Source organism: Paroedura picta, chromosome 12 (genome assembly GCF_049243985.1).
Source record: "Paroedura picta isolate Pp20150507F chromosome 12, Ppicta_v3.0, whole genome shotgun sequence".
NCBI lineage: Eukaryota > Metazoa > Chordata > Lepidosauria > Squamata > Gekkonidae > Paroedura > Paroedura picta.
This window is the reverse complement of record NC_135380.1, coordinates 27,488,607-27,515,925: the sequence shown is the minus strand read 5'-3', so window position 1 is coordinate 27,515,925 and position 27,319 is coordinate 27,488,607. Positions and strand designations below refer to the sequence as shown.

The 27,319-nt window shown below is 43.1% G+C and overlaps 1 protein-coding gene across 7 annotated transcripts; it reads left to right on the top strand.

The window, feature by feature from the left end:
- The first annotated feature begins 155 nt into the window (after positions 1 to 155).
- Positions 156 to 26,643, top strand: KANSL3 (KAT8 regulatory NSL complex subunit 3). Of its 7 annotated transcripts, none has more exons than XM_077304920.1 (23): positions 156 to 366; positions 914 to 1,195; positions 2,309 to 2,479; positions 3,495 to 3,585; positions 3,830 to 4,015; positions 4,713 to 4,835; positions 5,317 to 5,433; positions 5,865 to 5,966; positions 6,136 to 6,207; positions 6,688 to 6,762; positions 8,429 to 8,586; positions 9,209 to 9,272; positions 10,322 to 10,522; positions 11,429 to 11,585; positions 16,245 to 16,322; positions 19,477 to 19,665; positions 21,439 to 21,523; positions 22,326 to 22,480; positions 22,769 to 22,881; positions 23,038 to 23,260; positions 24,148 to 24,287; positions 25,063 to 25,222; positions 25,905 to 26,643. In XM_077304920.1, the coding sequence occupies exons 2-23, from the start codon at positions 978 to 980 to the stop codon at positions 26,474 to 26,476; spliced, it is 3,450 nt and encodes a 1,149-aa protein (XP_077161035.1). In that variant the 5' UTR covers positions 156 to 366; positions 914 to 977; the 3' UTR covers positions 26,477 to 26,643. The 7 variants fall into 7 exon arrangements, with proteins under 7 accessions (XP_077161035.1, XP_077161033.1, XP_077161034.1 ...); XM_077304918.1 differs by having other exon boundaries at positions 909 to 1,195; XM_077304919.1 differs by having other exon boundaries at positions 156 to 603.
- The last annotated feature ends 676 nt before the right edge of the window (positions 26,644 to 27,319 follow it).

Below are 27,319 nucleotides of genomic sequence, written 5' to 3'. Positions count from 1 at the left end.
GCGCCCTGCTTTAAGCCCCTGCTATCCCTGTCAGTTTGCCGTGAGAAGTCGGGAGGACTAGCCGCTGGCCCTCCCCGGCCACCGTCCCTCACAAATGACCCGGCGACCGTCTTCACCGGCGTTTTTAGAGCCCGTTCCAGGATTTCTGTAGCCGCAGTTTGCAGCCAGGAAGCCGAGCATGCGCACTACGCTAGGCCGTCTGAGGCCTGCCCCGCCTGGCGGGTGGCGTCGGAGGCTCCGGGATCGAGCGGAAGGCGCGGGCGAGAGGGCTGTCGGGGCGTGGCGCTCTGTACATGCTCAACGGCACCTCCGCTTCGCGGGGACCGGAGTAGGGCGACCGCTCCACACAAGTCCGCCTCAGCCCGGGTAAGGAGGCAGCTCTCGGCCTAGTCCGGGGCCCGGGAGGCGGCATCGGGCCCTGGTCGAGGAGGGCGCCGTGCATTCCCCGCGGGTGCCTGGCGGAGCAGAGGCGGGCCGCGACCCCCTCGCCGGCAGGGCAGCGCCTGCGAAGCCTCCAGGCCGCTTTGTCTTCGCTCGTCTCTCCTCCGGCCACTGCGTCTCGCCTGCCCTTGGGTCTGGCCCCAAACTCTTGCTGAGCCCCAGGTAGGCTGCCTGTCGCATCCTGCTGGGGAGATTTGGGGATGATGGGGTTGGCTGGGCGGCTCTTTCTTTCGGGCTTAATTGGGCTGGTGGATTGTCTTTGCAAAGGCGACGAAGGCAACGAACTGTTTCCTGAGGGTTTAGGTCCTGGTTTGCCTGTAGTGACCGCTGGAGATTTGCTACGGGCAAGTAGTTTCTGGGCCAAGCTTGCGGTTGAATTTGCTGGGATGGTAGCACATGACGGGGGATGTGGTTAAGTGGCAGATTATTTTTCTGCGCCACTTACCTGTGCACCTTCTTCCATCCAGAGCAGTAACAATGAGGAGGTGCAAGAGTCACCTGTGCTGGCGTTAGCAGCAAAGGCGCTGGGCTGAGACATGTCTTATCGAAGCAACGAACGGGACTTCCAGACCTCTGCTCGGAGAATGGGGACCTCTCTGCTTTTTCAGCTGTCGGTCCATGAACGAGAACTGGACTTGGTCTTCCTGGATCACAGTTATGCTAAGCCCTGGAGTGCGCATCCTGATGCGAGCAGTGCCCGTCCAACTCGTTTGCTCTTTGTCACTCCCAGGAGGCATCAAGATAGTAGTGCCGTGTAAGTTTGCCTTTGCACATGAGTTGTGTTGAAGACTTTATGCATGTAGCTGGAATTTAATTTCTAGTCCCTCCCCTTAGCCTGTGTGTGTGTATTTTTAAATGGAGTTATAGAACCAAAGCATATTCAAATTCAATAGCTTTATTGGCACATATATAGAGAGATATGATATATAGAAAATAAACAATAACGTTTAATCCATAAAAGAGAGTAAGCCATCAAAATTCAGACTCCAGCAGGCAAGATTTATCGTGGGGTGTGAATAGGGACAGATACAGAAACCTGGCAATAATGTCAATTATCTGTCGGTGGCGATCTTGGAGAAAATAACTGGTTAACGTCTTGGTGTTATGAGAGCCATCGCTTTTCAGTAATGGTTTCAGGAGATGTTCTCTGTGGTGTTTGCGTTGCTCGCAGTGGTAGAGAACATGCTCAGCAGATTCTGGTTGTTTAGCTGAGCAGGTACAGTCTGTCCAAGTATAGGACTTTTAAAAAATGGGCTTTAATTAACACTGTTGGTAGTGAATTTAAGCATGCCAACATGAAACATCTTCTCATAGAATGCAAGGTCAATGGTGAGAAATAATCTGGTATGCTTCCTGGATCAGAGCATATTGTAGAGCAGTAGTCCTCTAGGGCCCACAGAGAGTCTCATTTTCAGTTCATCTACCAGAACAGCTGTATTTCTTTCCATCTTTGACATGAAGTCTGCACCTAATGAAGGTTTGTAGCTTACCTATTCCTTTGGTGGTAGCTGGTTCATGTTTGAAATGACTTGCTATCCATGAACACACTGGGCAAGGTCCTTGCCTACTTTCCTGAAATTTGAGGCAGATACCACATTGGGGAACAGTCCTCGAAGAGCCCCAAGTGGTTTGTCAAGGAGGCATATGTGGCTGCTGAGCTACTGTTCCAGTGGCCCTTTTGTGATAAATTTGAGACATAGACTTTTGAGTACATACAACTTGTGTGGAGTGTTTTTCTTTCCCTTTTGATAGACCTATCGATTTATTGGAAAAACGCAGATAATATCTCATTAGATAATTGGCGAAAGAAAATTAGGCAGTTTATGATGTTGGAAAAGTTCCTTGAAACTTATGTATCTCTTTTCAGTGAGGCAGATGTTCCCATTGATGTAGAAACAGTGACACCTACACCTGTGCCACTCTATGACAACCAGAAAGCCCGCACTGTGATGAACGAGTGTGAGCGTCATGTGATTTTTGCACGCACAGATACAGATACTCCTCCTCCTCCTGATGACTGGGAGGAACATATGAACAGGTACTAGATGAGATTGCGGGTTGCTGCAGGTCACATTATATGTTATGCCATTTATTTGCATTAATTTTTTCTTGCCTCTTGAGCCAGGTATAACATTTTGTCATTTGACTTTGGGTTCCAGAGCACTCAGGCAGTACATTCTGATGCTTTCCTAGTAGTATCTTGATAGTTTTAGTAATTAATAGAGTTACAGGAAATATCTGCAGAAAAAGCAGATATGTAGAATATTGTTTCTTACTTGCATTATTTTATAGTGGAATCTTTGTGTTCATCATGGTTAGAAGATCTAAAAATTAATATTGACTGTATTTGAAACACAAAGTATGGGATTTGGTATTTAATGAGAAATCCAGTAGCATTTTGAACATTTTTAAGAATAAATTTCTGTCTTTCAAATATTGAAAATGTGGTGTGAATTTCCAAGTGCCAATCTGTATCTGAAGTCATGAAAGTCTGCAAGTTGCATAAAACATTCAAATATATAAATTCATGGTTTGTATAAATATTACTGATCATAAATTTGGGATTTCAGAATTCTATGCCCCCTTGATATGTTTGTAAAACAGTATTTTAAAAAACAAAAATTGTACGTTAGTTTTTATTAGGCCTCATTATACTATCACAGAACAGTGAGCACAAGCAAACATGCAGTTTTTCTGTATAAAAAGTACATCCATGCAAGAGCTCACTTTGTATGAAGTGTTTTATTGGTCTACTGACTGTAATCAGTCAATAGTGAACCTATGTAATAAGCCACTTTTTCCAATGGGTTATCATAGCTGATGGTGGGTACACAGTTGTGCATGTTGGGAAATCATCTCTTGAGAAATGCGTGATTTTTGTATATTTGGAATTTCCCCCTATCCTTTATGTATCAGATGATGTTTAAAACTGTGCTACAAGCTTGTCTGCCAGATACTGCTTGTATTTCTGGGGGGAAAAGGTTAAGAACTTGTGAAGTGTGGGTTCTATTGATTGTTGATTGGAAGCTGCTCACTGGCTTTGTGCTTTCCAGGTCAGGTTGGACTGTGGCCCAGAACAAGTTGTTCAATAAAATCCTGAAAGCCTTACAATCTGACAGGCTGGCTCGGTTAGCCAATGAAGGGGTAAGGGCATCCTCTCTCTCCCTCTCTTTCTACCTGTGTTAGCCTTTTTGTCTTGTCTGAGCATCCAGTTACTTTGACCCATTAAGCAGAGGTCCTTCTGTGCATTTCTCTTGTAGTTCTGTGGAACTGAGAAGGCTCTGCTTCTGTTCCTAAAATCTGAGGACTGGTATTTCCAAACTTCCTCTATAACTGTATTCTGGGCTGCCATGCTTTATTTTGCTGAAATCACTTTGTTTTTCCTAAGGCTTGCAATGAGCCAGTGCTGAGAAGGATAGCAGTGGACAAATGTGCTCGACGGGTTCGCCAAGCTCTGGCAAGCATCAGTTGGGATACCAAGTTGATCCAATGGCTTCACTCAACTCTGGTGGAGACCCTCAGTTTGCCTATGCTGGCTGCTTACCTGGATGCTCTACAGACCCTTAAAGGAAAGGTAATTAGCTTGAGTTTCAAAACTATTTACTTTTCTTGATTTTCCCTTTTCTGCAGGGAAATGCATGTTTAACTCGTAAGTTTAAGGAAAGTACGTTTTATGAAGAGTTGTGATTTAAATTGTGACTGAACCATAGCCTCAGGTGCAGCACTCGGGATTGGGCCCTTCCTTATCTTTTGCAGTAATATGAGAAATTGTCCTGACCTATCAAGTGCATATTCAGCAATAGGGGATTGGTAATAATCCAGCCCCCTAATGGTCCTCTGTGACATGGCTTGCACATACAGGGGATTGAGATGCAAAAGTTCTGATGGGATCAAATAGATTAAAGCTTTAGACTACAGGTGGTGGATTTCAGTTCTTTTGTATTAAAAAGAATTACATATAATAGGAAGCAAGTACCACATGGAGAAAAGTTCTAATCACACTATGCTTGCTGTTTGCAGGGATTTTTAAATTTAGGGATGGATCCAAATTGTGGTCTTCCACATTCAATCTGAAGCTGTGCTGGCCATCTTGCTGCCTCATTCTGCTGCATGTGTAAATCAAGTCTATTTTTTGCATTTGACAGAGCATTAAAATTATGTCGTGCAGGCTGCAGGGAGATACTGGATAATAAAATAAACCTTTAATGCTGTACCATGCAGGTCAAATGTATGCATTAATGACGTCCATAACAACCTTTTATTGGTTTCAGATTCCCACCCTGATTGATCGGATGCTGTTGTCATCTTCTGCAAAAACAGGTTCTGAAGCCCTGTCCCTTTTGCTGAAGAGACCGTGGGACCCAGCTGTGGGTGTCCTTTCACATAACAAACCAGTAAGTCCAAGATGCGTACCATCAGCAAATAAGCTGCCCTAGGGGTTTATTTTGATGTCTGTTTTTCTGGAACTTGAATGTTGCAAGTTGTTTAGCTCAGTGGTCGCCAACCTTTTTTCGGCTGGGGACCAGCAGGGCAACTGCCCTGCCCGCGCAACGCGCCCACGCATCACGCATGCGCGGCCCTGATTCCCTCTCCCCCCCTCCCGCAGTAAGAAGCTTCCTGGGCCGCAAGCTTGCGGCCCGGGAAGTTTTTTACTGCGGGGGGGCGGGGAGAGGGAACCGCGGCCCGGCGCCCTGGCCTCCGCGGACCGCAGGTTGGGGACCACTGGTTTAGCTGTTCTTTGGTGTAACTTTAAATGTACCCATTTTTAATTCCCAGCTAAACCGAGGGATTCGACAGCAATAACTGGAACATCATAAAGAAGCAGCTCTTGCAATCTGTCAATGAATTTTAGCTTTACTTTATTTGTTTTTCAAGAGCAAGCTGCCTGGTTCTCCCCTGATCCTGCTGGCATCTTCTGGGCCTTCCAGTTCAATGTTTCCTACTTCTCGTCGGCATCGATTCTGGCAATCACAACTCTCTTGTTTGGGAAAGGTTTGTGTCACTTCATAAATGCCTGCACTTCCTGGCGGTGTGTATGGAGCTTTTCTGTACCATTCTGTCACATGATTCAACAGAACTTGAGGAGCTGAGCCACCTTAAATTTTGTGTTCCCTTCTTGGATTAGGTTTGATTGAAAGCAAGCGGAAAATAACAATGGGTCATAACAGCAGTCCAGTTAACTGCCAACCAAGTTCTTGGGACATTCGCTGGTGGATGGAATGCTGTGTTATGTTTGCAATCTGTAATGGGAGTCAGACAAGAAATATTTGTGATGGGAAATTAATTATTGGATCCTGTATTTGGGGATAAGGAACACATCTGATTCTCTGGGTTTATGAAATTCATAGGCAGTCATAATTCATGAACTTTGCCGTGATGGGATCTCATTTGTTTAACATGCTTCCTTTTTTGATGTGTTGCAGGTGATCCCAGTTGCTACCCATTTGATGAATAATGGCAGTGGTGTTGGAGTGTTGCAATGCCTTGAACACATGATTGGTGCTGTGAGAGGCAAAGTATTAGAAGTAAGAACAGGAGCTTTCATTGGAATACCTGGGTCTGAATGCTATTGAATGGATATTTATAGAGTAAAAGCCCAAATGCTTTCAGTTCTGTTTGTGTGGCTTTTCCTGGTTCTGGGTCAGATTGATGTCTACCTCTCTGTTAACTTCTCCTTTCTTTTTCTCTCCCTAGATTCACAACCATTTCTCCCACAAGCCAATCATCCTGATTGGATGGAACACAGGAGCCTTGGTGGCTTGTCATGTATGTAATTTTTCTTGCTGCTATTTGACATACGCTTTGATTGTGTACTAATGTACAGCACTAGAAGCAATATGTTTGTGTAGTCCTGAACACAGAAACAGTGCCTTTCTTCCTGCCAGGTTAAAAAAAGCCTGCCTTGCTACACTGGGTATGTTAGTCATTGAAATGTGCCCTTGTACAATTTGCCTACTGAATGGCATGAGTAATGAGGTAAGAAGCAGAGTTAGAAGCTAGGGACTACCAGTCAGTTTACTGTGGCTGGAGTGTTCTCCGGTGGACATAGGCAGGCCCTTAGATACACAGGCCCCAGACTCCGTATGGCATTAAAGGCTAACACCAGAACCTTGAAACGAGCTTGGAATTCAAGTGGGAGCCAATGTAACTCATATCTAGTACCTACAACTGAGCTACACAGACTGGCAGTTCTGTTGGATGATGACGTTTTTGATGGATGATGATGTTTTCTCTCCCTACTTCTAGGTTTCAGTGCTTGAGGAGGTCACTGCAGTTGTGTGCCTTGGATTCCCTCTCTTAACAGTGGATGGGCCCAGAGGGGTAAGAACGAAATAGGGGTAGACTTAAAACAAAACAAAACAAAAAAGGATGACTGCTAATCTGAATTTTTCTAGTGTGTAAGGGATACAGTTAGGTGAGGGTCCATGCTTGCAGTTTTTAATCATAATATTAGTTTCTGTGACTTACCTACACATAATTAGAATGCCTAATGCTTAACTGTAGTGTTTTGTTTGTTCGTTATCTGATATTGCAAAGAGACAATATGGACTTTCTCCTTAGTGGTAGGTGATTGTTTTTTTTTTGTATGACAGTCCAGATAATGGAGCATGCAAGACTTTCTGAGAGTTTGTTATCTGGAAGGCCCCCATACTGACCTCTCAGAGCTGAAACCAAGGAAAGGGGTTTTTACACACTTTTTACTCAGAGTCCCTACTACCACCCACAACCTCTGTTCCACAGAGCCATGGTCACAGGGGTGGGTCAGGCGTTCACAGTTCACCATTCATCTTCTCTCATTTAAATTATATAACTATGACCATTTTACATACCAAGTCCCTTGTTCGCACTCGCAGAGACATCACCAGGCAGGGTAGCCTAGTTCTCTTTAATTATTACCTCTCACTCAGACTCTGCACAGAGCTATTGAGGTTGGGGACTCAAACCGTGCTTAATTTGTTTGCTGCCGTCAGGTATTCATATATTCTAATAAACATTTATATATAGGCTCAGATCTTAGCTTGTCCTTCTTTCCTGAGACAATAAAAAACCAGCCCACAGGGTTAAACAAACAAGGTAACATTTATTTATTGTTTGAACATAACATTAGAGAAATGTAGGTAGAGTTACAAAGTTTCTTTTCAGTTGAACTTTTGAACTGTTTCCCTATTCAGCCATTTGGGATCCTTTGTTACAAAGTTACCTTTTCCCTTTCAGTAGTAAGCTTCTTTTGGGCCACATGCTGTTTTCACCTGTTTTCTCCGCTGCACTGTGGTTATTTTCCAGCGGTTCTACATACCAATGTAGTGTTAGCTCCCATTGATCACTTTTAGGGAGAGATGGAACCTAACATATCCCTCTCCAGCAGAGAGAATGGGTGATAGACTGCTGCCCTGAGAGCCTTGCTTTGATGCTTTTTGAAAGAACATGTTGTTGGTGCACATTTGCAGTGATCAAGAGTGGCATGCCTTCTGCCTCACTTTGTGCACATGCTGAAAGGAACAGCCATGAAGCAAGGCAAGGTCAGTCATAAAAAAAGATTCCTTTTAGCACATACAGGTTTTTAGACCTGCCTTGCCTTCAGTAGCTCTCCTTTGTCTTCTCTTCAGGAGTGAGGTGGTCTGAGATCTCCCTTCTTCTATTTTATATCTTGTTTCCTCTTGTGTCATTCACATATTTCTCTGTTTTGTGTGTGTGTTAACTAAGCAAAACCAGCAGATATGTCTTTGTTCTAACTAGGATTTTATTAGTGTTCTGTAGTATTTTCTTCTAACTTTCTAGTTTTTTCTTGAACTAGGAAGGGCTTTCTCCACTAGAACAGTGCAAAAACACATTTAACCGTGTCTCCTGATTCTGATTGAACAAACCGCTCTCATCATTACGTCTTCCTTGTGTTCAAAGAAGAATGAACACTCATGCTAAGTTCACTGTTTGGTTCCAGCATTGTTTAAAACAACCAAGGTGTAAAACATATTCTTTTGGGTTTCAGGATGTTGATGACCCTCTTCTGGACATGAAAACTCCAGTTCTTTTTGTGATTGGTCAGAACTCCCTCCAGTGTAACAGTGAAGCAATGGAAGATTTCCGAGAGAAGCTTCGAGCCGAAAACAGCCTAGTTGTGGTCGGAGGTGCTGATGATAATCTCAGGTGTGTTCAGCCATGAGGATATTACTGGTAACCTTGGTAGGGAAGTCAGGGCTTCATTCTGAAATGAAAACATTTGGACCTCTAGATCAAATGAAGCTCTACTTACTTTTGATATCTGTAGACATAAGTGACTGTTGGCCATCTAGCCTTTATGTCTGCTTTGACTGGTGGTGGCTCTTAAAATTGGAACTTATATGGAGCTATCTGGGCTTGAGCCTGAGATTGTCTCTGTGGAGCACATGTGCTCAACCTCTCGTTATGACTTAGTTGCTTGGAGAATATGCATAAGACAAGGCATTCCAAAAAGTTGGGATAAAATGTAAATATCAGAGTGAATGACAGAATTTATGAATCTGACTAGACACATTGTTATCCTACAAAGCTGCTGAAGCCCTCAGTATATGATCTTCGAAACACACGTGGCTTTTCTGACCTGTTAATGAGCTTTTGATTTCACAGATCAAGATCTAGTTTACCAAATCATAATTTCTGAAAAGTACTACTCCCAGACTGACTTTCAAGGATACATCTACTGGTGCTGCCAGAAAGCTATGGAGAAAGGGAGGCTAGAAGATGGACTGGGGAAAAATGAATTTGTATTCACAGGGTTTTTTTTTAATAGGGTAAGCAAAGCCAAAAAGAAGTCTGAAGGTCTGACACAGAGTATGGTGGACAGATGCATACAGGTAAATAGAGCTCCCTGTTCTCCCCTCAAAGTATGATTCTTCTTCATATTTCATGTTGCAGGTACATTTCAATTCAACAGCTTTTGACACACATTTTAGAAGATTATTTATACCCTACCCCCCTTTCCCATTGGGCATCCAGAGCAGCTTGCCTTCTCTCTTCCATTTTATCCTCCATAACCCTGTAGGTTAGATTGAATATGTGTGACTTGCCCAAGGTCACCCATCAAGCTTCCGTGGCTGAGTGTGGATCTGAACTTGCATCACCCATATCTTAGTATTTCACTTTAACCATTACACTGGCCTGCACACTACATCACGGGAGGCCAGGTAAAGTTTATCAGTTACTGTGTACTAGGCATGTTTGCTGATGGATTTACTGTTTTGTTCTCATGTTCTGCCATGTTTGGATTTCTCCAGACCTAGAGAAGATGTGGTATAGTTCTTCATTTGGTACATTTAGGTACCTTTATAGATAACAAGCCCTGGCTGACAAACAGAATACAGAGGTATTCAGTTTCTTTGTCAAAGCAACAATATACTAATTCTTCTTCATGCTAGCCATAATCTGTTCAAAGTATGAAGCATCTCCCCCAAGTAAGCTGTATCTCTTGCTTTTTTCCTGAGATATTTGAGGATGCCTTATACTGCCAGCACCACATGCGGGAAGAAGATCAATACTTTTCTAACTTTGGGAAGACTGCCCTCTGTTGGGGTAGGAGAATGCAGTCTTTATCCCCGGTGGAAATTTGATCAAGCCCACTGACATCTGATTTATCTTCTGGACCTGAATAAAACTCAAATGCAATATAGCAAGACAGTCTTGTTACTCTTCATAGCATTTAATTATATTTTTAGTTGAGATGAACTCAGTGATTTAAAATACGTGTGTGACTGGTAAGATACAGGGAATCTTGGCCTTCTGAGGAACCATGAAGTTCTTTTACGTCAGTGGATGATTTTTCCAGCAGAAAACTGTTTTTAGGACAACAGCAAAGATTGTTTCAGGTGCTGTATCAAAACCTAGCTCTGTCTTGTTGCTTCTGAAGGATGAAATGGCCGACTTCCTGACCGGTGTGCTCACCCGAGCAGACAGCCATTCAGGTTCTGATCTTCGTGACCTCGATGCTGAGAAGAAGAAGAAAACACGTGACACAGCTAGAAGAGATCTGTCATTTGACGTGCCAGAGAGAAGCAGTCGGCCTGCATCCCCTGCCACCAAGGTCCCAGCTTCACCTTCGGGTTCAGAGGTGAGAACCAGCTGTTTTGGGGAGAGTGCAGTGAGGAGCATCCTGTAAGATGTAATCGAAGATGAAGTTAGTGGTTTCAGTTCTTTTTCGCATTTAAAATAATCTTAAATAACCCATCATAGTGGGTGTTCTAAGCATTGGTTATATGCAATTTTCATACAGATATTAACTAGACTGGATTCTCTGAACTACCTCTGCCCATTTTGGTTATTTCTCAGTTCATTATCAGGCATTACATTTTCTCTTTAATATAAGTATCACTATCACAGAGCATATGAATTGGACATAAAAAATATGGTTTAAACTAGGGATGTGTGCTTCAGTTTGGCTTGGCTGCCTTGGCGATCACTGAAGCCCGAGGTGGCGCATAGGGGTGGTGGTGTTTAAACTTTAAACACAAAAGGGGGGATAAATGCATATGGTGGTGATACAGTAAGAAATATTAATACAACCTAATCAAAGGGAGGGAAGATAGTGGAAGCACGGCACCTCCACTGCATAAGGAAACACTGTGAAATGTCAGTGCATTCTTGTTAAGAAAGTCATTCTTTTTGCAAGTCTTTCCCGTAACTGAGCCTTAGGGCTGATGCAGATACAGCACTCTGCACATTTAAAGTTGTGGCAGAAATCCCATTCTTCAGTGCATACATGAAAGGCTCATAGGGGAAATTCACTCCGTGGTAGACATGGACATTAAAAATCAGCATCAAGTCCATGGCTGTTCCTGAACATTTGGGTTATGTCCTGATTGTGTACTTCCTAAAAGGTGTTCAAAGTGCCTATTGCCATGTAATAACTTTTAAAGCCTCATATTTATTAAGCTATTAGTTAAAATAACTTCTAAAAGTTCTTTTTTTCTTGTCCTACAAACCTAATGGTATAGGGGGGCTTTTTTCATTTGGGTAGGATCTGTCCAGTGTCTCCAGCAGCCCCACCTCCAGCCCCAAAGCTAAAATGGCCACTGTGTCATCCGTTCAGAAATCCACTCAGATTGGTACTACCCAGATGATGAAGAGGCCTGTGCAGAGAACAGAAGCAATGTTAGCACACAAAACAGCTCAAGGTAATTTGTCCTGTTTATGTCCTTGGTGAGGCTCTTGACCTCCCAGATGTGCTTATGTTTTGACTTGTGCGATATTGTCTTTTCTTGCCAAAGCCACAGGGAATCCAAGATTGGGTACGTTGACTTGGAAGTTTCAAAGGGCTCAAGAATGCTAATAAGCTGTGTGGTAATTAGGAAATATCGTCTTGCAGGTTGGCTTATCTTAGTAAGCTTTAACTTGAAGGTAAAGATGTGTGTTTCCCCAACCAGTTGACTGAATAAGGGAATATTTTCTGAGACATATATATTATGTATTTGTACACTAGAAATGTGTACAAAAGTGTACATGCAAAATTGTACAAGGATGTCAGCAATGGGAGAGCAGTTTTGACAGAGGTGGGCTACATCCCATAGTCTGTGAGCCCCCTCTTTCCTCTTGCATGAGAGGAGCTCCACTTACAGAAGAAGGCAAAAGGGAGCGATTTTGTGCCCATTGTCCACTGCAGCCTACTATCATGCATGGCTGTTACTACACACAGGTTCCCCAAGTCCAGTAAATAAACTTCCCTGTGGTTATAAATGGCTATGAGTGGGAAGCAAGGAAGATTGGGGACCTTGCAAGGTCCTTCAACTGGATCCAGCTCCTTTTATCGTATTTGGCAGTAGCTCATGCTGTTGTGTGGTATGGTCTGTTGAACTGATATGGGTAACTCCAAGTAGATGTTGTGATGGTTTACCATCTTCTGGTTTTGGTACATTGGTGACCACAAACATGTCAAATAAGAAGCCCCCAAAGCACAAGATGGTGTGTGTGCATGCGCGCGCGCACATGCATATTTACCATTTGGATTTCTGTGCACTTCTTAAGGCTGCACAGGTCTGCTAGTTTCCAGTAATAACACATACTCTCCTTCCATTGGGAAGTATGGATTCTTTACACTCTGCTCTTAAACAAAACATCTACATGTTAATCTGCTGTGATGCTTTGTTTTCTGCAATAGATAGGTTAGAATCCAAACTCTGCTTTAGCACTGTCTGCTTACATGCTGTTTTGGTTTCATGACTTCTGGGGAGTGACATGCTATTAGGAGGAGCCAATATTTGGTCCACGAAAGAGTGGTGTAATAGGGCAATGCAGAGCCTTTGAGAAGGTTCCTGCTGAAAAGAAATGAACCCACTTAAAAAAAGACATCTTGATGATAATGAAACATCAAGAACTGGTAATAGTTAAGAGTTAAAGGTAGCTACAGGCCTTATGAATGATCTTCTATAGAAATCAGTGACATCTGCTGTCACAGCTAACACCACAATATGGGTAGTTTTAGTCTTTCAAGGAAAGATGGAACAGTTCCCAGAAAAGAAAGAGCTAATGAAAATTAAACTTGAAGATCTTAAATAATCTCTCTGAAATAACCCAGGATTTCAAGGGCTACCTGGAAAGTTGGAGGGATAGAACCCACAGTGTTTCTTCCAAGGTGGCTGGCTCTGGCAATTAAGCTGAAGGGCAGAATAGAATTGGATACATATTTAGCCACCATAGGATAAATCTAGATCCTGCCCAGGAAATACTGTTATAACTCTTCTCCATTATTGATCTGATCTGAAGAATAGATGTTAAACAAAGCAAGGGACAGGGTCATTTTGTCTTTTTACAATGCCCAAGTCCAGATTTTCCTGAGCATATCATCAGACTCCCTAAAGAAAATAACTGTGGTTTTGCACAATGTTGCAGTATACATAGGGATTTCCACTTAAGCGTTCTATGCTGACTGTTAACTGATCAAGACATCTTGCAGATTTCAAGATCACACCTCAGATGCCCAAAAGTACCCCATAGAAAAGAACAGTAAAAATCATTGGAACAAGATGCCTCATGGGGGACTATAAAAAAACTTGCAGGGGTTAAGAAAATTGTGGCTTAGTCAGCCAAACATCTTAACATTACATTTTATTAGCCAGGGTTGAAAGACCACAATTTATGTAAGACCGGTGTAGTTTGTATTACAGGCAAATGCTGTCTATTCATGCAAACAGGAATGGTTCTATAGAGCAGGGGTAGTTCATGAATATCTGGAGGACCACAGGTTGACTACCCCTGCTATAGAGTGATAAGTCAGAGGAGCAGTTTCTTTTTCCCATAGTCTGATGCCAAACACAGAGGCATTGCATTGTCTTGTATGAGACATAAATCTCCAAGGCCAATGCTTTATTTATTGAAATAGAGTGAAAATTATGAGAACCCATTTTTTTTCTGGGAAATTTGGGGGACTGTGTGGGTGCAGCAGGTTGTAGTTCTTTCTTGCTTTAGTGTTGGGTAGTTTTGTAACTTTCCTTGTAGAAAACTAGGGCAATTTCAGAAGTAAATATGCTGATTCATATAGTTGTTACACATGAAGCACTTTTATGTTGTTAAATAAGCAAAATGTGCTTAGCAAATGCAAATATTGTGTTTTTCAGTTTTTATTAAAATTCCTTTATATGAAAAAGTGCAATGTGTGTCCCTCCTCCCACCTTGAATATATTGAAAATTTTACATCTTTGTGTAATGATTGCTCTGTAAATGCAGCATGAGAAAATGCCTTAATGCAGTAGCTTTCGTCCAATAGGTCATGGAGCCCCGCTTACTGTAATTTAGTCACAGATTTTTTGGGATGCCTTTTAGAAATTCTTATTGCCAGTGTACATGTTTAAGAGCAAATTGTCCCTCCTGTCACTCTTTGGACAGAGGGGCTCTCACCTGTGACCTTTTCTTCCCTGTGATATACCTCCTTATCATTAGCTACGTACCTGACTTGGTCTGCTGCCCATAGTCCTAGCCTTATGACTGTGAGGTCATAACTTCTAGCTCCCCTTCTCCCTGTTATGTAACTCTGAAGTGATATGGTTTCTCTGCCACATGGCTGCAGCTCAATGAATCCTAGGCTCAGTGGGTGCCAAATTAGGAAAGGCCAAAGGCCACTGAATTAAAGCATGAATTTTTCTAACCTCTAGTGAGGCTCGTCATAAACCTTGTACCTTCAGTGTTTATCAGGGAGGGAGCAGCTTCTGCAGTGTTTAGTGTTTGTATCATGTTGGAAGAGTTCTGCAATATTACCAATGTGAGCATCTGCCTTTCCCTTCATGTGGCCTTACATGCTATACACTTTCACCCTGCTTGAGGTTGCAATTGGAAGGTGGGTCCTCCCAGCATTTCTTCCTACATATTTTGTAAACAACAAGGTTCTTATCTAGTATGCGGATGCTGCTGTTTAGTATCCCTTAACAGGGACCCCTTGTTCTACCAATAAATATTAGATGTACTATGAATGTTAATTTTCATTAGTGAACAAGAATCTCCATCTGGATTTTTTTGCAGTTTCTGGAACAGGATTGAGTGTCTAGTCTGGCTCTCAGGGCTTCAGTTACTCTTCTTTCATTCTTTTTATTTTTAGGTCTCCGTTTTAGAAACTAGGGGTTTGTGCTGAATCTACCCGAATTTAAAATATACCTGGAAAAATACCTTATCAGTCTTTTTCAGGTATATTTCGGCTTCCCGAAGGTATCTGGGTTTTCTTGTGGAAAAGTCCAAGGTCACCTAGCTGGCTTTATGTGGAGGAGCAGGGAATCAAATCCGTCTTGCCAGATGAGAAGCAGCTACTCCTAACCACTACACAAAGTAGGTCTTGGGGTCGGCTTCTCCTGCAGCCCGGTTTAAACCAGGCTGCAGGAGAAGCCAAGCAAGCCCAAAGATTGGGATGGCTTTTTTCCCGCCAGTGAATTTTTTTTTTCTCAGTTCTTTTGGACCCAACAAAATTTGAGGTTTTTGAAAAATTCAGAAATCTTATTTTTATTTCCGGGTCCAATTTTTTGTGGGGCTAAGATTTTAGCTCCTTTTGTGTATAATTAAAAATAGCTTCTCCTGTGCTGTTTCCCAGAATTGGGGAAAGAGATGTTCCCCTTGCTGGAAGAAACTAACACTGATCATTTGGTTTAGCCCTGTCTGTGATTTGAGTGGCAGGAATAGCCCTCTCTAGTATAATGAGAAGAAACATTTTTAGTAGTCCAACATTTCTTGCTATACCACATCTCAAGGGCTGCATATCAAACAGCACTGTATGTTAATAAGATTCAGTTGTTCCGTTTTGTAGATGTTGCTGGTAGCAGAAGCAAAAAATAGCAAATGTGAAGTTTGTCTGTTATCACAGTTGGTTGGGAATAGCCCCTAGATCCATGCTTTCTGGGCAGCGGTATGTGCTATGTGAGTGTTAGCCAATGCCAGCATGGTGTATGTTGCATTTGCAGTAGAGTTGACACTGCGTTAATTCCATATAATAATTATTATTGTTAGTACATATGTTATGTGTCTGTTGAGGTGTTGTCTGTTTTGAAATAACTAAAGTCCATGTGTCAGTAGCTGATGGTGCAGCTACCTCAAATGTCTGGATGTGCTTGCCCTGGTGGAAATTGCTTCCCGGTCTTTCTATCCCTTGGATGCTGTTTATTTCACCATGGTGGAAGGAGAGGGCAGCTTCAGACCCAGTGGTGGTGGTGGTGGTGCTACTGCAGTTATTCCAGCAGGAGACACTTCTGGGATCTGTCTGCCAGCTGCCTACAAAATTATTTCTCTTCCCCTTTTGTGCATGAGGGAGGACCCTTCTAAATGTGAGCTGTGGTATTGTAATTCTCTCTGATTCATTTCAGCTCAGTTTGCTGCATTTCTGAAACAAAACATGCTGGTGAGGAAATCTCTTCCTCCTGGCACGTCTTCATGCCTTTTTGGTGAGTATCTCCTCACTTTCTGCCTTTGCTGCCTTTTATCCTCTATCGGCCTCCTTCCCTCCCTTTTCTTCCTTGCACTGATTTGGCGGTGTTTGGGAGTTGTCCTGCTTTTTGCCTCTGCATTGATTTAATGGGAGCTGAAGCAAAGTACTTAGAATGTTAGTAACGTTCTCCTTCCTCCCCACCCTTCTTTTTTATATGGCAGGTAAATGAACCTTTTGAAAAATGTTTATTGGCGAGTTTCTTTTTTTTTAAGCACAGGGTTGTTGCGGCAACAGCTTTTGTACTGGGGCCTGAATCTTCCTTTTTCTGGACTTTTCTGGAACTAGAAGTGCCCACCATGCTTTGTTTCTGTGGCGCCCCACTGACACATGAAATTGCAAATGTTAATAGCTGACGTGGATGACTCTGGATGCTGTAGAGACAGCTCTAGTATCTGAGGCAGCTTCCTTAGGTGGTAGATTTTTGACATGATGAAAGGCAGCAAAGTAGGACATGGTTCTGACCTAGTACAGGACATAGTCTCCTAGGAAGCTCTCATGTGTAAACTTAACTGAATTGAAGGGGAACCCCAAAGTTGTATGGTAGTTCACTTTAGTGAGGCTTATGCAGGAGAACTTCCTAGTGTACTGTACTTGGTTAATTATTGTATGGAAGGATGGTTTCTGGAGGCATATTGTTTTGTCTCTTTGCAGAGATTGGACTTGATGAGCTGGTGAACATTCCTAAAATGCTACAGTTGTGTAGATTGAGTTTGGGCATGTACTTTGGGGAAGAAGGCACTGAAACTGGGCATCTTTAATGGCAGGAGATATGTATTTTGATTCTGTTTTTAGTTTTTTAGCATTTTATTATGCATGACTGCATAATTCGTTACAGGGGAAAATGTTTACAGTCACTGTATCAGCAATATACAGCTGCCTCTGACAGACCAAACCTCGTCATGTTTGCCTGGTAGTATATTCAAAGGATATTAGTGGGTAAAAGTGACTGGAATTACAGCCTGAGTTGTCTTCAGCCACTTGAGCACAGAGAAACAGTTTCAGAAATCAGAGCTTGCTTAACTGTTCTAAACTGAATATTCTTTTCTTGGTTATTTGCAAAATGTTCTCCTCGGCATGGCATTCAAAAGATCAGCAGAAGCCTGTAGATCTCCCATAAGGTTCTCAAGATTTTAGCGGACTGTAGTGACAGAGTCCATATCATGCTTTGTTGAAAAACTCGGTGGCCACAAGCAGTTGACATGGCTCTGAGTTTAAGTTTTAGTTGCCATTACTACTTGGAGCTCTGTCTGTTAAATGCCATGCTTATAATTTTCAGCATTGCTGAATGCTTTGGAGCCAGCCTGGAAATTTGCTGGGAGTGGTATGTGTGGGATAAGGTGCAAAAGAAAGAAGTATGGAGGCACAGCCAGAGAAGTACTTATCATGACCCCCCCCCCCTCAAAAACAAACTATTTGAAGACTTATTCAGGGTAAATAAATTTCAAACTCGTACTCTTCCTAAGCCAGTCCAGAATGGAATTTGATCTAAACTTTCAAGCTTTTTTCTAGCTATAAGGGCTTTTAGGACAGTACAAGGTGTTTGTGGCTGGCTTGAACTCCTTTGCTGAATGACTAGATGAAAGGGGAAAGAGAGAGAGAATTTTGCCTGTCTGGGACAAGCATGCCTCAAGCTCACTGACTGCTGTTCTTGGAATCAAAATCTATAGATGATAGTATTCCACAGCTAAATAGCCCTTATTATGTACTTTGGTTTCTCTGTCATCCATGCATTAGGCATAACACGCAGTGCACTTGATTTGCTCTAGGACAGCTGCAGAAAAAGATAAATCCAGAGAGACATTTAGCATATGCTTACTACATTTGTGGTGGAATATTTCTTTTTGAGCCTAGTAGTATGAAACAGCACAGAGAAAATGGGGGAAGAGATTGGAAGCAATCATAGAGGTGGGAAGAGGCCATACAGGCCATCTAGTTCAACCCCTTGCTCAATACAGGATCAACCTAAAGCATCCAGGATAAGTATCTGTCTGGCTGCTGCTTAAAAGCATCCATTGAGGGGGAGCTCACGACCTTCTTAGGCAGACGATTTCACTGCTGAACTACTGACACTGTGAAAAAAAATTCCTGTTATCTAGCCGGTACTGTTCTACACATACTTCAAAGGCATTACTGAGGGTCCTGTTCTCTGCTGCCCAAGGAACTGCTCCCTGCTGGCAGGGAGGCTCATGGGAATTGTAGTCCATGAACATCTGGAGGACCACAAGTTGACTACCCCTGAGTATTGTTATAAGATGCCTAGGTCATGTCACTGCATTATCTCTGAGCTTGCTGACTGTAGTAAAACAAACAAAAACCAGTGCTAATTGTTCCATGCATATGAAAAACACTGTGGGAGTGTTGTGTGCTAAGCAAGAGAAGCTTGTTCAATTATACCAGTATACGATGATGAAACTTAATTGGTTAAATTTACTATCAAGAGGATTTGAACTGTGTCTTGCTAATTTCAGTGCAATTTATTTTTGAGAGAATATGCTGAGAACTGTAGACTTGTTGTGGAATCTGATACTACAATCTAGTTACTACAAATGATTATTTTTTAGAGCCTTCAATTCACATGAGTGCAGATCACACTTTTAGTATCTGTTCTCTGTCTGCCATCCCACTGTCTTGTAAATTGCTACCTCTCCTTCCCTGTTTATATTTGTTGCTCTGCAGTTAGACCAGTGCACTGATTCTCACATGATCATGCTTTCTTTTGAATAAATATTTGCCATGCCTTATTGTTTGCTATATATAACTGATAATAACTGTTCACATTATGTACATGCATATTCTTGGTCACCCTGTACTTGTAGGATTTTGACAACTTTTGTCTTGAAGTAAACAGCTTTTCATATTGTGCTTTGTAAGAATGTAAAACCAGTGATAGTTTTAGCAGTTCTTGTCATAATTCTGATTGGATGGTTGACTTAAGGAAAAGTTCTTGATGCACAGGAAGTAAAAAGGTCACTTTTTACAAAGGACAGCACAAGGGGCCTCCAAATGTCCAAATTTGTGCCTTGTTGTTTTGTGCTTCCCATTTCTGACAGTAGAGGAGGAATCCTATAGTCTCTGTTTCAAGTAAGCCGTTTTGTGTTGTCTGGTTCCAGTCCCTTCGGAGCAGCAGCTGGATGCAGGAGAGAAAGAAGATCTGCGAATGCAGCTGAAGAGGCACCAAGCTTCTAGCCCCACCCAGTGCAGCAAATCTGCCAAGCGGGCCAAAATCAAGGTGACCATTGTCTCCCATGGGGAAGCTGCTGGAGCAGGGAATGGAGCCCCCCTGGATGCATCACCAGAAAGTGAGTCATGAAAATTGGGAGAAGTTTTTACATATCTCCAGGGTGGGCAGGAGGACACAGGAAATGGAATGTTACAAGTCACTCATATCATGTTTAAATAGCCTGATTGTATTCTGGATGACAGGGAAAAGTACTAAGGCTTGTAAAATATAAGTGAAGTTGGTGGATTCAAAATTCTAGTAGCTGTGATAGTGAACAGCAAGCATCTGACATACCATTCATCTGGTATGCAATCATTTGGCATCTTCGTTTTAGAGTAATACAGATGTCACCACTCATGAGCAATTTCTAGTTGCAATTTAGTTCAGGAAGTGAAGTGAAGGAAGGCTGAAATCAAAATGTACTAGTGCTAAGAAGAACCTTGTATAGTATGCTTTCTCCTTGTATTCCTTAGCAACTAAGACAGTGAACCTATTACATTTTTATTAGATCACAGGTTTCTTCTGTGCTGTTGGCCTCTTTAGGAGCTAAGTGAAAGCAAAAGTATTAGATGAAGTGATCCTTTATATTTGTAACCAACTTCGTTTCCTTTAAAAGGCTGCTTCATCCCGTTTGCTGATGCATATCTTATAAACCTGGGCTGGGATAAGATCAATACATCCATCATGTATGGTTACCCTGAACTCCTTGAAGGAAGGGCAGGATATAAATATCTTACAAAAGTATGGTGGCCTGTGAGTTGGTCATAGTGCATTGAATTTCACACACACGAGTGCAGATATTGGTTCACCACAGTGAAATGAGAATAGGAGGAAGTGTGTGTGCCAAATCTTGATTATGGCTAGCACATTTGCAGGACACTGTGTGGTATAACATCATTACAGTGCTAGACATTAACCCTGACAGAGTTAAACAGAACTAGAATTAAACAGCTAGATAAATTAATGAATCAACTCCATTTATGGAAGTGAATGGTTTCGGATGGGAAGTTATCCATCGCTTTCTACAAACAGCCTCTCTTAATAGAACAGGACTCAGTGAAGCAGTTTGAGAACACTGAGGTATGGAGGCTTCCAAAGCTGTAAAATGTGGTACTTCTGCAAATCTTCCAGTGGTTAATTAACAGTATTTTTCTATACTGTACCAGTTAACTACTTTGCGTGTGTTTTAACACTGAAGCATACATTCATCAGCTTTGAAAGCTTCTGTTCCTTTAATTATTTTAATTATCCAAACTTTATTTCTTTTCACAGAAAATTATGAAATGCAGAAGTTAACTTGAACAAAACAAGAATTCCCTCTTACCATACGTGGACAGAAGGAATATGCAAGACAATTTATATTTGTATCCAAGACACCACAATAAAAGCATAATTTTAACTCTGTTTTTGTTCCTGTGTATTTTATAAAATGCCTTAGGAGGATGCTAACAGCATCAAATGGATTAAATAAAGCCTTGCTATGGCTGATTAGCTCGTGAAGGTAGTAGAGAGAAGAGTGAAACTAGCATAACTGACATAAGCCATAGACAGAGGTGATTTGCCACCTTTGAACCTGCAGGCCTAGATGTCCATTGCTTTGGAGGCAATGTCTGGTTTCCATCTTGTGCACTGTGGAACTGCTGGTGTCCATAATCCATTTCATTAGTTCTGTGGGTACCTGCTGAGTGAATTGCATGATCTCATAGAATTTCTTGCATTTTTCACAGCAGTATCAGTTTATGGAGTGTGAATGGTGGAGCGTGCGACCTGAGCTTTTTCCAGTCCTTCAAAAACAGATTTGATTATGGTGAAGGAGAGAACTTGATGCTTCATTTTTTTCCTCATTTTTCAGCAGCAGCAATGAAACCTCTTTCTATGGCATTTGGACAATCTGTACTGGGCGCAAAAGAGGTGACAGGAGTGCTTGCCACCTCAAAGTGAGTATCTTTAAAACAGCCAGAGTTCAAGTCCCCTGAGGCAGACTTGTTCAAGTCCCAGATGCAGAGTTCAAGTCCCCTGCTTCCTAGTTTTCAATGGCCAATTCACATGGGCAATTAAAGGTGTAAACAGAGCTCTTCATCAACTTAGGGGCTGTTTCTTCCTCACTTGATGTAGAGCAGAACCTCACTGCAGAATCAAGTGTGATTTGCATGTGTAAATAAACCATCACAGAGAACTGTAATATAACCTGATGTGACCTCAGATCATAGGTGCTTTTCTAGTGAAATTCAACATATGCCTTCAGCTGTGAGGACTCCACAAATTTATATGCATATGTGATCAACAGATTTATATGCATATGTGATCAGCCTATGTTCAGCACTGCCCAAGTGAACTCATGCAGTTCTGGCTGTTGAGTCACAGATTGTGATCAAGAGGACCAAAGGAAAAGGAGGTTGCGTAGAGTGTGAAACTTCAGGTTTTGCATGTAAAGTATCCAAGCCAAGATTCCCTTTGTTTATGAACACTTTTCCGGGTACCTAATGCAAATATCTTGTCCTAGCAAAAGTCTCTGCATAATCATGTTTCATTTTGACTTCCAGCTGATGTGGTTCAGTCCTTAGACTAAGATCTGGGAGCCCCAGGTTCAAATCATTACTCTGCTGGGTGACTTGGGCCAGTCACTTTCGGCCTAACCTACTTCATTCAAAGGGTGGTGATTGTGAGGATAAAATAGAGGCAGGAAAAATTCTCCAGCTGTAACTTTATTACCTACTTGATTGCGTCTTGTTTTCCCAGGCAAAGTTCTGCAGCAGACAGCCCTTCTATCAGTCCCACCCCCTCTGCTATAATACCCAGTAGTACAGCTCCGAGTGCTTTCCATGCCCTGCAGAACAGGCTGGTGGCCAGCAGTACGCAATGTGTACAAGCACAACCCAGCACTCCACTCCAAGGTAACTAATGATGATATCTCATTTTGTGAAAGGCAGTTCCTAATCTGAAGCGGGTATAGAAAGCAATTGTTGTGTTACTTTGGGCCTGGATTTGGGTATTCCATCAGTGCTTTGGGTACCCTGGCATTGATATGGATCAGCAAGAGGTCAGGTCAGCTGAAGCATTTTCAGAGACTTGCAGCGATGTCCCTGCTTGCCTGAATTGTGAGCTCAGAGAACAGATGAGTTTCTTCCCTGTGCAAGGGAAGGGGGAGGGGAAATATCTTCACCTCTCTTTGGTTTCTTCAGGGGCAGCATCAGCCAGCAGTCTTCTACAGGGCTTGAGCTTCAGCCTGCAGGACATTGGCACAAAGCCAGCAGCTCTCCCAGCAAGTGTTGCAGCCACAGGGCCTCCGGTTCAGGTAGGCAGCACTGGGGGTGGTGTGGAAGTGTGTGAAACAAAAGCTGAGGCATCAGACTGCACAGACCTTGTATAAACCTCTGGATGTTTTAGAAGATCAAGGAACGTCGTGCCTAGCCTTTGTCCCACTGCCACAGCTTCTTTTTGAACCTTACAGACCTCAGTCCTGAAGACCTCTGCACCAGTCCAGAACTTAAATGCCATAACCACCAGTACAGGGACAATTGTTCGCACTATCCCAGTAGCCACATCTTTATCGTCACTTGGAGCTTCAGCAAGTGCAAAGCCCACCACAATTCATCAGCTGCTCACAAATGGGGGGCTGGCGAAGCTTGCAAGCAGCCTTCCTGGCTTGGCTCACATCTCCGGTCAGGGGCCAGGTAAGAGTCACACTGTGATGACCAAGTAGGGAACAGTCCCCTTCCCAGGTGGCTTTTCCTAGACTAGCACATGTCAGTTCACCAGTAGGTGTGGTTAGAGTTAAGGATAATCTGGTTGTTAGAATGACCCCATCTTGAGCGGTTTGAGACACCACTGCCACACTCAGATTCAGTGTTGTGGAATGCACAGCATTTCTTCATACAGCCACTTGTATTGGTATGTCAGGAGCCAGCTTTGAAAGCAGAATTATATACATAAATAGCCTTAAACCCCCAATGTTAGCTAACGGCTGGTACATGCTTCCAGTGCCCTGTGAAGAGAGTCATCATGGTGGAATAGCTAGACTTAGACTGGAGAGACCCAGGTTCAAATCTTTGCTTAGTCACTGGGTGGTCTCTGGCAAGGCATCAGTTCTCTGTGCCAGCAGGTTGTTGAGATAATGTGACCTTAACTCAGTGTACCCGTGTAAGCTTGCTTTAAAAGCCGCTGACAATTATGGTTTTCACCAAAACAGAGATAGGCAGGAAGCCTTGTATGGCTGAAAGTTAGCCCTAGAAGAGCCGCCTTGAGCATTTCTGAAACATCAACCATATCGGCTCCAGGGTCTATAGTGAACTGTATGCACAAGAAGAAGAGTTGGTTCTTATATGCCGCTTTTCCCTACCCGAAGGAGGCTCAAAGCGGCTTACAGTCGCCTTCACATTCCTCTCCCCACAACAGACACCCTGTGGGGTGGGTGAGGCTGAGAGAGCGCTGATATCACTGCTCGGTCAGAACAGTTTTATCAGTGCCGTGGCGAGCCCAAGGTCACCCAGCTGGCTGCATGTGGGGGAGCGCAGAATCGAACCTGGCATGCCAGATTAGAAGATAATGTTGTCTCTTTCAGGCTTGAAGGCCCCAACCACCATTACTGTAACGCTGCGGGGACAGGCCAGCCGAGTCACCACCCTCAGTCAGGCAGCCATCGGAAGTGTCCAGCCCCAGTTGGAAGAACAGCAGCTGCTACTCTCACCGCAGCCAGCCCAGGTAATTCTGGTTGCCAGAATAACAACTTTCCAATAGGGTACTTGAGAAATTGTTGAAGATATTGCTTGTGAAGGCTTGAGAGCAAGTGTGGTGCCAGATTTATATCACTGCCATAAAACTCACTGGATGGCTTTGGATCAATCCCCCTGCCCATCCAACCAACACAGTTTTTGTGAAGGCAAAATAAATGGAGAGAGAACAGTATATGTTGCCTGAGCTACACGCATATGCTTCCTGCTTTGTGGTGGTGACTTTGGACTTCCAAAGCTAGAAATGTATTTACCCCTCTTAATGAAATATACACTGCCAAATCTGTTAGTTGTACAAAATGTTTAAAAGGTAAAGGTCATGTCCGAGTCATGTCCGACCCTTGGGGTGACGCCCTCTTGCATTTTCATGGCAGACTCAATACGGGGTGGACTTGCCAGTGCCTTCCCCAGTCATTACCGTTTACCCCCCAGCAAGCTGGGTACTCATTTTACCAACCTCAGAAGGCTGAGTCAACCTTGAGCCGGCTGATGGGATTGAACTCCCAGCCTCATGGGCAAAGCTTTCAGACTGCTGCCTTACCATTCTGCGCCACAAGAGGCTCTACAAAACGTTTACAGAGTTGTAAATTGTCAGTACTGACTTCCCATTAGATTCTTGCTCTCTCACTTCCAGAGGGATCACTGTGTTAGTTTGTACAGCAGAAATGAAGAACCTTGTGATCCACTGCTTGCCTTCTGTTCCTGTGTTTTAGCTTCCAGTTATCTTTGCATCTATTTATTTTTAGATTCCAGATAGTGCAGTTGGAAATTTAACTAGCCCAGCATCCAGCTCCATGGCTGCCACCAAACTGCTGTCTCAGGTGGAACTTGGCAAAGGCCAGGCCGGTGTAGAGATGCCTCCTGCTGACCCAGTATCTCAACCAATGTCTGTCACACTTCCTGTGGGTAAGAAATAGTGTGGAATAGTCCTTGAATTGAGTGGATTGGTCTCTTTAATCACTTAATTTCATGTTTACTAATTGCATGAATTTGCATTCAGCAATCCAAACATGTTCAGCTGTTGCCTGTCATTATGCTCATTTAAATGGGACAAATGGAATGCTTGGGGAGGGGGAGCTAGTGGTGATCTGTATATTGCAGGGATTACTTGGGGATATAGTCTGCACTATCCAGGATCATGCTGCTGGGTTTTGCTTTTGTTGCAGCTCTAACCCTTTGCTTTTTTTCCTAGGAGAGAACAAGAAATGATGAATGGGGGTTGGGGGCACTTAACCTGCCCTGGCCACCCCAATATCTGGAGGCAGGAAGGGCAAATACTGTCCTACCACTCATTTTCCTTCTTGCTTTTTCAGTGATTTCCACTGTTCTCTAGGAAGAGATAGTTGAACATGGGAGGGGGAGATCATGACAGTCTTCTGAAAATCATGGTGGCCAGTCAGGTTAAAGGCCAGTTTTCAGGTTGCAGTAACCGGTGGCAGAGGGAGCTGCATTGATTTTGAAAGTCTACAAATAGGATTGCTGATAAGTGAGAACCAGGGGCAGCCAGCAGGTAGCTGGCTCACTCTGTTTTGTTCAGGAAGCTGGCTCACTTTGTTTTGTTCAACACCCATCTTGTCTCTTTTTTCAGCAGTAACCACCACAAGCCCCATGAAGACTCTGTATGTGATGTCGGATGCCAAACTGTCGGCACTCACAAAATCCGTCATGGCAGAGGCTGCTTCTGTCCCACTGAAACCCACAGCAATCCAAACCACTGCTGTATCCTCAACTGTTACCGCCACCACCCCTCATGGAGCTGTGACTTTTGCCACTACAACACCAACCAGTAATTCCAGCCCACCCTGCAGCCTGGTGCATTCCAAAGTCGGACCTGTTTTACAGACAACATCCAAGACTGTTATACTGACCTCCACGCTAACAGCCATGAAGGGTGACCGGGCCCTTGGACAGAGGGGAGAGAAAGTTAATCTGACCAAAGGCCATGCGGTTGGTACTCTGGAGACTCTGGGCAGGGTGCCTTCTGTCATGGATGACAGCAGTACCATCATCCACACCCGGGAGTCTCTTACTAACAGACACTTATTGTCTCAGGGCATGTTGCCTGCTGCACCTGGCACCACCCTCATAACACTCGGCAGTAATCTGGCTAGCTCCTCCATCATAGCCACTGCTGGGCCTGCCCTCAGCCAGAAGCCATAGCAACACCATGCTTTGTTACTGTTAACTTGATTTTGGCCTTTGCTATGGAAAATGAAACTTGGTTGTGGGAACAAGAGTATAGTTCTCTAATTTTTCCCCTCTGTACTGGGAGGATGCTTTGTTTTGTTCATTGGTCACTTTTAATAAACTCTCTTTTGTGTACATAATACCTTTAATTGCTGTCTTTGGGATTGTTGTAATATCTCTCCCTGGAAGAATTTAAAGGCATAGAAGGTGGTGTATTTCCAGTACAGGGAGGCTAATAAACATTATGGGATTGCTACAGATTAAGATTAAACCTTCCAAAAGCTCCACAGTTGGGGCTAAGGAGACACCAGCCTGTCCAAACAAATTCTTCCATATGATAGGGAGAGATGATCAAGGTCCAGTGGAGTGTCTAACAGTGCGTCCTAAGCAGGTTGACTCAAAATCTCAGAGGTCTATTCAATGGTGCTTGCTTCTAGAAAACTGTTCAATGGATTGCACTGTAAAAGGAGGAGCATAGCCAACTGAAAACAAGATGGGCTGGTCAGCAACACCAGCAGACAAATCTTTTGATAGCATGAAGTTGTCATGCTAATACGGCTGCTTGGAGAGATTAAAGACAACATAGTTGTACTGGGAATTTAGGAAAGTACAGGAACACTTCTGAACTCTTTTCTGAAATCATGGAGCACCTTCATGGCAGATCCTGTGCATTCCGTTGAATCAATATCCTCTCTAAAGCTTCTAGTCTCCCAGTGAAGAAATTTCCGTCCCAATTTATAATTCAGGCAGAATTATAGATTTATAGATGAAACTTGTTTTACCAAGAGTTCTAAACATAAAAGCCCCTCAGCAGGG